A 12,855-nucleotide genomic window follows, 5' to 3' on the forward strand; every position below is an offset into this window, starting at 1 on the left:
GTGCATTTTTTTTTTTTTTGCTTGAGAATTACTTGGGACAAATGAACAAATGACAGATTGTGGAACCTTTCACAATAAAAGCTCAGCCAGCAAAGATGAGAAGATGACTCTGGCTGCTTTGTTGGTTCTACTTTTTGTCATTTCCACACATTTCACAATAAAAGCTGCACAGTGAAAAACTGCAGATGGTGGATGGAAGCGAGGACCATTTAGACTCAACTGGAATGTGGAAAAAGCTGAGTAATATCACTGAGCTGGCCTTATGAAGAGAACCCTGTGGACATTTGTCAGTTGAGTCTACAGAGTCCTCACTTAAGTTTAGCGTAATGCCCCTTTGAAAGAATGTAGTTTGTAGTCCCTATTTTGAAAAAGTAACTCAGTCACTTTGACTCTCTGTGCATTTTAAATGAACTTCTTTTTACTTTTACGTCATCAGATTTTTACAGCCGTACTTCTACTTCTACTGCAGTAAAAAGTAACAGTACTTTTACCACCACTGTGTAGAACGCATACACACATGCTGAGACTGGTATGGTTCAGTTCCAGCCCGGGTTCTTTGCTGCATGCCATCTCTTCCCTGTGTTTCCTGTGTCTCTCCACCATAGCAGAATAATAAACAATTAAAAATACAAACTGCATAACCTCAAAACCCTGGGGGTCCTCAGTCACTTTGAATCACAACAATGTAATTCACTGAGAGTAATCGCATGCAGAGAATGCTTAAACACTATTCATATATTTCAGTTTCACCACTTTTATTTCCCTACATCCACTGTGGACAATTGGGGGGAAAAAAATTCAGTACTGGGCCCAAATCAGCAACAAATTTAAAAATACATGTTTGTCCTAACTCACAGACAAATATGATCAATTCACTGCCACACATGCCACTTGTGTTTATCTCACAGAGTTCATGGTGTGACTAATGCAGGGAGGAGTTGCCCGGCTTGTTTTTACCTTGTCATGACAACAACTCTACAGGCGGTGGTTGCTCTGCATGTCCCCTGTCTTGCATCAGGCCAGTGGCACACAGGCGGGATGTCCACTGACTGAAGAGGCAGTACTATAACACAGACTGTCATTACAGACTGGCATTGGACAGCACGCAGAGACATTTCGACGGACCAAAGTGGACTGCTTTCTTTTAAAAGGCATAAAGAGCTGCAGCTCGAGACGTGGACTTTCAAAACGAAAGTAAATTCCAGCTGTAAAACAAAGCATCAACCGACACTGAAGACCAGTTTCGTTAAAACAAGTCATCGTGAGGGAGGTTCAGGACTAGGCAGGGTTATTCTGGGGCAGAGGACAGAGGTATGAGTGCGGACCTGCAGGAGCAGGAAGATGAGCTGCTGGTCCTTCACAGTATTTTTAGTCCCGACGAGTTCGTCCGGGAAGAGCCGAAGTGTGACGGAGAAATCCGAGTGTCTGTAGAGCTGCCAAAGGACTTCTGTGTGGCTCTGAGAGAGGGTAAAACACCAAATCACATGAAACATTTACCATGTCAGTGCCATGAATAGAAATGTTAAGTGACTTTGAAGGAACACTGTTGATTTGGAGTTTACCCTCCAAACGTTTTGAAATTAATAAATAATCTAATAATCAGATTGAAAACAGTTGCCTGCTACAATGTTCAAAATGTATTTAATGTATGTAAACTAATTTGAAAACAGTAAATCTAAATGGTTAAATTGTTAATATTAAAACAAGATGTCGGCTCGAAACGTGTTGAAACTGGAAATTGTATTTGAAAATGAAATAGGAAGAGTCCAATGGTCCTGGGGAGCAACATATAAAAAGTGGCTTTGCTAAATTTTAAGTCTCACTTGTAATTTTCATTTAGAATTTTGGAAATTTTTTATCTTGCTGTTTAACTCTTATGCTTGCGTGTTACAGTGAGATGATAATCCTGTGCAGCTGGTCTGGACTCTAACTAATCCAGTCCCTTAACAGCACAAGATAGATAAGCCCCCTTTTAAAACATGAATATTTTTTTTTTTTACTGTGTCATGAACTTTGATCGTGTTGTGTCTTAAAGTTGATGTTTTCCCCCAGGTGACGGGCTGAGGCAGTATGAGATATCATTTCTTCCACCTCTGCTTCTGACCTTTGAACTCCCTGAGGACTATCCCTCCTCCTCCCCTCCCTCCTTCACTCTTACCTGCAGCTGGCTAACACATACACAGGTATGCACAGAGGTGTGTGTGTGGGTGTAAACATGGGTGTGCTTTATTAATTTGCTCAATTATATTACCTGACAGGTCAACCATGAACATTTGCAAATACCTGACAGGTGGCAAAAGGTGGATAAAGTAAATTAGGAATGGACTGAATAACAGAGAGACACTGAGAAAGATGCTGAATAAATATGTTGATTCTCTCTCTCCCATAGCTGTCTACACTGAGTGCTCATCTAGTTGATCTGTACCAGGCCACTGGAGGCACTGTGGTGCTTTTCTCCTGGGTGCAGTTCCTCAGAGAAGAGGCCCTCAGCTTTCTGGACATCCACTCTCTGCTGGAGCTCCCCTCCGATGAACACAACAGCCTAAACTCCGAGTCTGACCAGGATAAACAAAATTCCTCCGTTTCAGAGACGAAGAGTGAGCAACACAGTGAAGCGCCAGGATCCACAAGTGATCAGAGCCCTCCAGTTTCAGAGCCACATGAGGATGAGGATGTTTCACCGTCTCTGTCACTTCCTGCAGACTCCTCAGTCTCATCAGGCCAAAGTGGACAAACAGGGGCTGACCAGGCTGCCTCTCTCCCAGACCTTCTGTCACCTAAGATTTCTTGTCAGGAGAAAGACCGAGCACTCTCTCGTCTTCCAGCCACCCGAGCACAAACCCTCCTGTCCCAGCTCTTGGTCTACGACGAAGCCCAGAAGCAGAAAGTGTTTTCCACCACGCTTTTCGACTGCGGTGTGTGTTTTGTGACCTGGCCCGGTTCGGAGTGTATGAAGCTGAGTGAGTGTGACCACGTCTACTGCCAGCCCTGCCTGGCCCAGTTCTGCAAAGTCCAGATAGAGGAGGGCAATATCCGCAGTGTCTCCTGCCCTCAGTCAGACTGCAGTGCCACACCTACACCTGCACAGGTGTGTCGTCTGCCTGTCTCTCTGCTCAATATATCGTTTGTTTTCTGAATGTCATGACTGTGGGGCTTCAAGATGACAGATATATTGTCCAGCAAGCTCTTGATTTGCAGCATAGTTAAAAATCACTCTTGCCAGGCCTCCAAAAACAGTATTTATTTGCAAGCAAAATTTCTGGCATCTGTCTTAAGAATAACTGGCCGCTCTCTTTTCTTACCACCTCTGTGTTTACTCTCCTCCCCTTCTCTTCCTCTCTTTTTACAGGTGAAGAGGCTGGTAGGAGAGGAGCTGTTCAGCCGCTATGACCGCCTCCTGCTGCAGTCGACTCTGGACCACATGCCTGGTGTGTTTTCTCTTATGTGACACAGATTGTGTATTTAGATGTACAAAAAATACAAGAGATATACAGAGAGACAGTTTGGCCAGGTTGTAAAATGGATGGCATATTGCTGCGTCTTCTCCATAACTGGCAACTGACGAAAAATATTAACAATCAACAACACCTCCCTCAAACACACATTTTTTAGGTGATTTCATAAGGTACATTTTTACTGTTACCTAGTTATTTCTGCAAGAGACATTTTACATCAACAAGTTCTTCCCATCATCTTTCATGTATGTTATTAGTAATAACATACATCTTGAAAAACATTTTGCATATGCCCAATAGCAAACCTTATATGATATGTATAAAAATCCAGTACCACAACTCTCTCTATGCACACATGCAGGCCTACAGATACATTTACATAGTATTACCTGTCTTGGTTCAGAGGGTTGCATGACAATTTTACAAATTATATCTTCTCATCTCATCTCAGAGTATAGGGAGGTTTAATCCACACAGGGAAAGTCAGGGAGCTTGATGTTTTCTCTGTAGGGAATATCAGGGAGATTTAAGTACGGGTCACTTTACAGTAAGATATTCCAACTTTTTTCACACATTCATTGCATCACAGTAGGTGGTTTTAAGCCTAACCATTGGAAACCCCATTGATCCCCCTGTTAAACAGTAACAAATCAGGAATGAAAAATGATCATTAGTTCATTAAAGTGCCATGGAAAGTCTTGGAAGTCGTGGAATTTTACACTGAATTTCTCCTCTCCTCTCCTCTCAGATGTGGTTTACTGTCCTCGGCGCTCCTGTGGTTGCGCTGTCATCCTGGAGGCGGGCAGCAGGGCGGCGCTGTGCTCGGTGTGTGGCTTCGCCTTCTGTGTTGCGTGCAGGAAGACCTACCATGGAGCGGATGACTGCCAGGCATGGAGGAACAAGAACATGAAAAAACAGGGAGAAGGAGCACAACAGGAAAGCTATGTGGACATACCGGATACGGAGGGTAGGCGAGGCCGCTGCATGTGTGTGATCTGTGTCCCGCTTCATTACTCAGTACACTGTGTATGCTTTGTTGGTTGAACAGCATGCGGATAGATTTCTTCATGGACAATATAAGGGGAAATGTAAGGGAAAAACAGAATTCAGGGGGTTAAGGCAGGGTGGACCCCTCTACTTATTCAGCATGAGGGAAACCCTGGGGTTCATCAGGCCTTTTTCCCCCTCAGGGATCAATAAGGTATTCCTGATTTCTGATTTAATATATGCATCATTTGACAAAAACATTACTGAATAATTAAATGAATGACAATAGTGATCACTGCAGGTTTTACCGACTGTAAGTAATGAACCTCTGCACCTCGGGGTTCCCAGGGGGTCATGGAAGTTCTGGAAAGTCATCGAGTTTTGAAAAATCTGTTCCTGTTCCAGGCAGGGAAAGTCCGAGAGCTTTGAAAAAACATGTCGTCGAGGTCAAGTCACAGAACATCATGGAATTTGTCAGCTGCAGTCAAAAGAAATCAGGAAGTTTTTGTTCAAACAAATTTTGGTCAGGGGACAAGCAGCAAGTTATCTTTATGTAGTTCATGGAAATTCAGCAGTTTAGTTTTGGGAAATCATGGAAAAGTCAGGGAATTTTACATTTGACATCGAACGGGAGCGCTGGAATCACATAGCTGGCTGATATTTGGTATTTGATAAAACACCATTATTGGCAAACTAATATCACCAAACTCTCTCTTTCTCTCTCTCTCTCTCTCAGCTGGCCTGATGGCTCTGTGGGACGACTACGCCCGCGGCAGTAAGATGAGGCGGGGCTTGTTGGAGAGCAGGTACGGCCGACACAGGCTGCGGTCCACGGTCACAGACTGTCTGAGTGAGAACTGGGTGGCCACCAACAGTAAACACTGTCCTCGCTGCTTCTACAAGATAGAGGCAAGTCGAATGCACACACACACACACAGACACACACACAGCACATGTATATGCACTAGGGGTGTAATGACTCATTCATTGCATTGATTATAAATTCCACTGATGCAACTGTGAAAAGAAATAAATAGTATGAATGTCTCACTTTGACATGAACTGATATGAAATGCTTAGAATCAAGTTACTGAACTAATGATCAAATTTTGATGTTAAATAACAGAATACAATGAATGTGAACTTTTTATATCAGTGTTTTTTTCTTTTTCACATTTTAGAGTAGTCTCATGTTATCATGTGTTTATCCAGTAGATATAAAGTTGGATTTAATGGTAATGGTAAAATTGTATTTAATGGTACCATTGTATTTAATGGTAACAAAAACATATTCTTTAAAATGATAGTTTGGGTTCTTACTCATATTGGTGCTTGCTACTTCATGAGTGTAATAGTTTGACTTGTCCACTTCTTCCCTATTGCAAGAGCCAGTGTTTACTGGGACTGTTCTTCAAAATGAATGAAGTGGACCTGGCCCAGCAGTGAGCCAAAAGGAAAAAAAAAAAAACGTTTGAAACTAGGATGCACAACAACACACGTTTGTTTGGGATTCAGTATCGGCACTCTTTCCAACCCTCTTGCTTGCAAACTGATGGAACCTGCTTTGTTTCTGAAGCCCCATGCATCGGCGTCACCTGCCAGGCATGTTAACAAACATGCAGTGCTGAGGGGAGCTGTTGCGTATGAATACAGAAAAAAGTAGTTCCACCAGTTAGCGAGAGGGCTGGAAAACAGTGTCTCATGAAATCAACGAATGTGTGTTGTGAATCATTCAAAAAAAAATTTTTTTTTTCAGCTTTGAGTTGCAACATGAACTCTTACTGTGTGGTGGGCCAAATCAATTTGATTGTATTTTGGAGAGGCTGACTCAGACAGGAGGAGACAGGTCGAATGCAGACGATTTGTTACACTCATATGGAGTAGCAAATCACTTTAAGCCCAATACTTATACCTCTAATATGCAAACATACATCATAACCTTACAAAGTTGCCTGCTATCAATGACAGAATTCACTTAAAAACACTGCTACTCATTGCTGACAGGTCGTGTTATAGACAGATGTGTGTAGTTTGCTGACGTGTGCGTGGTGGTGTCGTTGCAGAAGGACGGAGGCTGTAACATGATGACATGCTCTCACTGTGGACAGCGTTTCTGCTGGGCCTGCCTCGCCAAACTGTCGGGCGCACACGACACTGCCTGCAGCTCTTACTCTTACTAATCCCCCTGCTCCTCTCATCCCCCGATCTCCAGCACAGCCATGGAGGCAGTGCTTCCTCTGAAATATGCATCTGATGGAAGCTCTCACACTCAGAAATCACTCTGGATGGATTGCGTGTTTATCCTCATACAGTGAGAGCACTGAAATCGTTTGTGATGGTTGTTTTCTGGTGTAAGAGCTAATGTTAAAAAAAAAAAAAAAAAAAAAGCGAATGCCTTTAGTAGCACAGTGCTTTCTTGATTTCTGCAGCCTTTTAACCCTACTTTTTTTTTTACTGTTGCCAGAATACCAAAGACCAAATTTTATTTCCGTAAATGTAATGGACAACACAATAAATTATTCTTATCTTACAGTAATCTCATTTTACTTTTTTTTTTTTTTTTCACTTTTTGCATACTGTTATGGCATTATTGTGTCTGATTAACAGCCTTACCAAAAGACGCACAAACAAAAAAGTGTTTGGTCGTCCTCATCAGTTTCACCCTAATTAAAAACAATACAATAAACATCTAACTAGCAATGGAATCAATCCATAGACCCATTCACAAAATCCCACGGTGCGTCATACTGCCTAACGGCCAGTAGAGGACACTAAATTACAAGGGTGGTTGAGCACCATGAACTCGGGTTCAGTAACCTGAGATTTATATTCAGTCAAGAAAATATTTATCTTAATTAACCTTTTTGATTCAGTACTGAGACACACAAATATTATTATGACTGACCCCTTTTATCCATTAGAGCATTTTAATGCTGCCACAGTGTGTCTCTAGTAGACACTGGGCATCAACTATTTCACAGTATTCACCAACCATACTCTCCACTCATGTAAAATTAATGTCATGTTATAGTGTTTAGGAAGGAAAATACTGTTTCTTGCAGTGGTGTGATGTGGGCTATAAGCCATGATAACTCTGTAATGCTGTACAACCATGGGTTCTTCAAAAAGTTGCAACCTGGAATATTTTTTAATTTTTTTTTTTTTTTTTTTTTTTTTTTTTACAAATAAAAGCACACACTTGCAGCCTCAAATTTCGTCTCCAAATGATTTGCAATAAACATATGTGTTTGGGGCTTGATAGTTGACAGTTGAACAATAAACTTGTTAACTTCTGCACACAAGCTGCAGCACCATCTGCTCAGCTGTGATGCGCTGCAAACCCACTGCTACACACAGGAGTGTAAACAGTGGCGTCTGCTGGTTTAATCACAACATTGTCTTTAAATTACCTGAAGGGCTTTTTACTGCAACGTGATTTTTTTTGCATAGTGGCCAACATATAATCTGATACCAATATATCTGTGATGAGCAGATCATGTATCAGTCTTGCTCTACTTTAAATGGTCTAATTTTTGTAGTGGAGGGGGGTGAGGGTTTTCATAAACACACAGGTCTTAGGTTGAATGAATTGTGGGCCCCGCTTCCTGCATATTCCTGTCTTTTAGCGATCAGCCGCATCTGTTGGGACTACTCTGATTATGTTGGACATTTTTCCATGTCGGTGAAATAACTTTCCTTCTTCATACTAGCCCACGTCTCCCTCCACACCTCCAACATGCGCTCATGACAATGGAACGAAAGAGAAAGGGTGATTTTCCCAAGCCATCTGAGACATGATTAGAAATCTACAGCTGCCTATTTTATTAAGCCAAGAAATACTCACCCCCCCTTTCTCTCTCTCTCTCTGCTCTCTCTCAATGTATGTGTGTGTGCGGTTATGTGTATTCATGCGTGTGTGTTTCCCCTCAGGGAAATCCCAAGTTTCCACACAGGGTTCATCACTTCCTTATAAAGGTCTAAACATCTGCTGACATCTGACCCAGAGTCCTGCAGCAGGGACGGGGCTGGAGCTGTGGGGAAGGCCTGGGAAGGAGGGCAGGGGCTGTCAGCCATTTTGGTGCCTCGGTACATGTGGGTGAGACACGAAACACAAAAATGAAGACATGCCCAAAGACGAATAACATAAAACGAAGCATAGCACATGGGTTGAGAGTTTGTGTGTGTGTGTGTGTGTGTGTGTGTGTGTGTGTACAAGAAATAGGCAAAGTTCAGATGGGGTTAGCTTGAAGGAAGCCAGTATGATCACAAGCTCATTAAACTGAACTAATGATGGCCATGTGTGTTTTTTTGGTTGTTGTTTGATGCTGACTCTGCTAACATTTGGGACTGCAAGGGGCGTCTAAGGCCAGTCCACAAAACTCTAGTGTGCCGGGGGATAATTAGGTAAGAAACACCGTGCCAGGGAAAGCAGGGTATATCAAGATTAAGTCACATTTAATGATACGAAACAAATGAAAAGAGCTGACCAGAAAGATTTTGAGGATGCTTCTCTCATGCTGCTCAGATGTCACACAAACAAATTTATTTTTAAAGAACTGTTTGCTCATTTGAAGGCTGGGTGTCGTTTAGAAATTGTCGATACCGGCACCAATACCTTGACTTCAACACTGGGTCCTTAAGGATACCCTTTTGGGATACCAATTTTATAAAATCTTGTTATAAAATCATCCCTGCATCACTCTATGATGGTTAACCCTATAAAGCCTGAACTATGAAAGAATTGGCAGAAAATTCCATTTTTTTTTAAATTGAACCCTTTATTTAGTCCTATAACAAAATATATATAAAAAAAAAGAAAAAGAAAAAAATATGTTATTACACGACCTTTCTGGTGTATGATATATGATATGTACTTGAAGTGCCAATGGTATGGTCCAGGATGAACAGGGGAAGTGTTCAAAGGTATACAACAGTATTTTGGTCAAGTATTGATTAAACTGAAATTGAAAATGTGTATCATATATGATACAAATGGCTTTATAGGGTTAATGTTAGACAGCCAATAACCAGCGTTACTAGATCCTGGGTCCAGAATTTCCCTGGTTGGGATCAATAAAGTATATCTATCTATCTATCTATCTATCTATCTATCTATCATGCTGCATGCTTATTGGTTCACTGACGCTGATGGGATTCACTCCTTAGGGACTGAGATTTAGTACTGAATGACAATTGGTACCAAATTTCAGTACGATGGCAGTTTTTGATATTTGATAGTATTGAAGTGATTCAGTTGGTGCCATAAAATTTCGGTACATTTTGACACTATTAAAAAAAATATGGAGCAATAACAGCAAACACAACCGGTTATTTCCCCCCGGAGCTGTGAAAGCTGCACGGTGGACGACAACACAAGGAGACACACATTCAGTGCAATAATCATCAGCTCAACGCAGGTTATTCATGTCATCTGTGTTTTTATTCAACTGTCAGAAAAAAAACACACACACAAACACACACACAGCCCCAAAGTCAATCAGCCAGGCACCCATTCAGTCAGTCGGTCGGTCGGTCGGTCGGTCAGTCGATCAGTCAGTCAGTCGGTGGTATATTGGCAACATTGTTCAGAGGCACTGAGAGTGTGCTGAGGTCTGAGTCTGTAGGCGTAGGTTCTGGTTTGGGGCCCCTGACGGTGTGTGTGTGTGGGGTGGGGTGGGGGGTGGGGAGGCGTCCTGTACTCAATAAACAAGACCAGGATACATGGACTTTTCCTCTGAGGCAAGGTTCACCTCTACGGGGTAATCGAGCGAGAAAATTAGAAGCTGATGTAACTCGACTAGACATGCACCGAAATGCAGGTGAATTCCAGGCAGGGGAGAAATTTTAAATGGTGAGACGGCATGTAAACTACAGCTGCTGTGCAAAGCGCTCACATAACGAGTGAAACATGTCGTCCCTTTTCAACAAAATAGGATCAGGGGTGTTTGAGATATCCTGTTATCGTTTTACATTTTAATCTTTCATGATAGCGCCCCCGTCAGGCCAGTCGGTGTAATTTGTAGGGACAGCTGAATTTGTGCAGCATGTTTTAAAGTTTGACATTTCAAGTCACAATGGAGTGGGAAAAAGGACTAGTTCGGCGTCTATGCTATGATATTCACTTACTTCTCAGTAAATGTCAATGGATTCACTAAAACTAGAATTTTTTTTCTGACTCTCCATGACTGATCTCCCATTGGTTTACATGTTGGAAAGTTGTCTCTTTGTCCCGCGACATCTGGTTTCCACATGAAATACATCAAATTAAAGGAGGAAAGAGGCTCTCAAAATGCCTTTTCATTGTGACGTTAATTTTAGAGGCCTCATCAAGCCAGTCAGTGTAATGATGTTAAACAATAAAGCACAGTGCGAAGACAGAAGGCCATGGCTACGTCCTGGAGGAGGGGGCAGAGTTACATCTGGGAGGAGTGGGACGCGTAACCCTGCCCCCTTTGTGTTTCCACTAGATGAACAACTTAACTGTCTCTACACCTAAACCTAACCAAGTTTGATGGGTCAAGCACAACACAGGTGAACAGAACAGAAAACAAAACCATATATATATATAAAAGTTTAAGTAGCGAGTCATTTACCCAATGGAAACAATCGTGGGACATTTGTAGGATGCCGCGATGGGGACTTGGGTCAGATTCGACATCCCTGCAACTTCCCTCAAAATCAGACCAGTGGCATCTAAGATAATCACTCGAGCTTTCATGCTTGACCGACCTGAAAGCTTATGGTGGTAATTAGTTTAAACTTGACCTCACTGTGTTGCCCATCTACCATGGTCTCTTTAGTCCAACAGTGCAACGCATGGATAAACACACACAGCTTTACAAATATGATACACATCCCCACCAAGTTCTTTATCTTCTCCCTCTGTAAACATTAGGATAAAAATCGTTGAGAGAGGCAAATACTGCACATTTGTAACAAAGATTTCATTTTAACCCAAGGATATACGGTAGTATCATTTTCATTATAAACACCAGTGTCCCTTTAAATATTCAGTGCAAAAATCACGACACCCTCCATTGTCCCGGTGTGGATTTACAATGTACAGACCTGTCGAGCCTTTCAGTCATTCAGAAACTGAGGAAAACTTTTTCATTACAGCACCTTCGTCATCAGATTTTCTCTGAACAGTAGGAACATTTCGGCGGTTATTAACTATGACATTACTTATCATGCACAAAATAAATATGATACAAGTTATACGGTGCAATAAATAACACTTTGTTTTGTCGTTAACGATGAAGCGAGTTCAACTTATACCGTGTTGTGCTGAAGCACGTCAGCGCACTGGTAACAGCATTGGTTAATAACAGTGAAATGAACAATTAGCAGTATAAAACAGTTATTAACCAGTATAATCTCTAATCAAGTACATGTAAACACAACTAGATCAAAACAAATAGAAACAGTACCCGAGGGTATTCTAATTATTTCAACGGTTTTACTAGGCCAGATAACAACAAAAAAAAAAAAACAACGTCGTGTCAGCATTACTGCATTCATATCCTTCTCAGTAAACACAGAGCAAACAAAAATGCTCACAACTAAATTCTCAAGCCTGGATGTTAAGAGAAAATGCCTCTGGTTCCACAGTGGTTTCTCTCTCTTTCTCTCTTTTTTTTTTAGCTTTTGACCTCTCAAAAAAAAAAAAGTGTAAGTGAAAACACAGGATTTCACTGCAAACTAGAAACATCTTAACAAGTCATTTAATCCTGTATCAAGTCTAAAAATATTTATTTTTTCGTAAAACAAGTGAGTAAAATCTGCCAATGCGGTGAGATAATTTAATGATAATTTAACCTGAAGTCATCAAGATGCTGATGGAGTACTTTGCCTTATTTCAAGATAATTAGTTAAGTAGGGAAAACTGCATGGGAAATTATCTCACCCCATTGCCAGATTTATTTTATTTATTTGTTAATTTATTTGTTTATTTTTGGTTACAATGGACTTTTTTCCCCTTTCAAGCCCTTTCAAGCTAAGAAAGAAGCATTTGCCTCATAAATTCTAAACATGATAAAATATTTCTTTATTAGAAATATATGTAGATTTCACACTGCATTCATCCTCTCTGGGCCTCTTGGCCGGTCCTGATCTAGCTTGTGTTTTTGTTTTTTTCCGTAGCAAAACCAGTCTAGAGCCACTGACACGGCGGCCACGGCGGCGTCACAGAAAAACGCCGGACAGAAACAATTCATTTGCCTCAGACGCTGCCATATCGACTCCGAGGACGGGTGGCTCACATTGCACGTTGCTTGAACAGAAACAGAGTAAGGTTATCAAAACCACCACCTAAGCTCTTTGGGCCGTGCCTGTTAATTTCCCATGATCTCCCCGCGTCCTCCATTCCTCTGCAGGTCATTATTCCATGCGAGTGAAGGACTAGACAGAAGCT

The 12,855-nt window shown here is 41.6% G+C and overlaps 1 protein-coding gene across 1 annotated transcript; it reads left to right on the forward strand.

Annotated features, from left to right (window-relative positions):
• The first annotated feature begins 1,305 nt into the window (after positions 1-1,305).
• LOC115358084 (E3 ubiquitin-protein ligase RNF14-like) lies at positions 1,306-6,972 on the forward strand. The gene is made up of 7 exons (XM_030049895.1): positions 1,306-1,467; positions 2,053-2,183; positions 2,390-3,088; positions 3,350-3,428; positions 4,204-4,422; positions 5,179-5,351; positions 6,506-6,972. Exons 1-7 carry the CDS (start codon positions 1,314-1,316, stop codon positions 6,620-6,622), a joined length of 1,572 nt encoding a protein of 523 aa, XP_029905755.1. The 5' UTR covers positions 1,306-1,313; the 3' UTR covers positions 6,623-6,972.
• Positions 6,973-12,855: the final 5,883 nt, after the last annotated feature.

Source organism: Myripristis murdjan, chromosome 4 (assembly GCF_902150065.1).
Source record: "Myripristis murdjan chromosome 4, fMyrMur1.1, whole genome shotgun sequence".
Taxonomy (NCBI): domain Eukaryota; kingdom Metazoa; phylum Chordata; class Actinopteri; order Holocentriformes; family Holocentridae; genus Myripristis; species Myripristis murdjan.

Excerpts from the sequence above, each read along its gene's own strand:
- LOC115358084 (XM_030049895.1), top strand. The coding sequence starts at position 1,314 with ATGAGTGCGGACCTGCAGGAGCAGGAAGATGAGCTGCTGGTCCTTCAC. Across the intron at positions 3,429-4,203 it reads GACTCTGGACCACATGCCTG|ATGTGGTTTACTGTCCTCGG; the intron begins GTGTGTTTTCTC and ends CTCTCCTCTCAG. Across the intron at positions 4,423-5,178 it reads GGACATACCGGATACGGAGG|CTGGCCTGATGGCTCTGTGG; the intron begins GTAGGCGAGGCC and ends TCTCTCTCTCAG.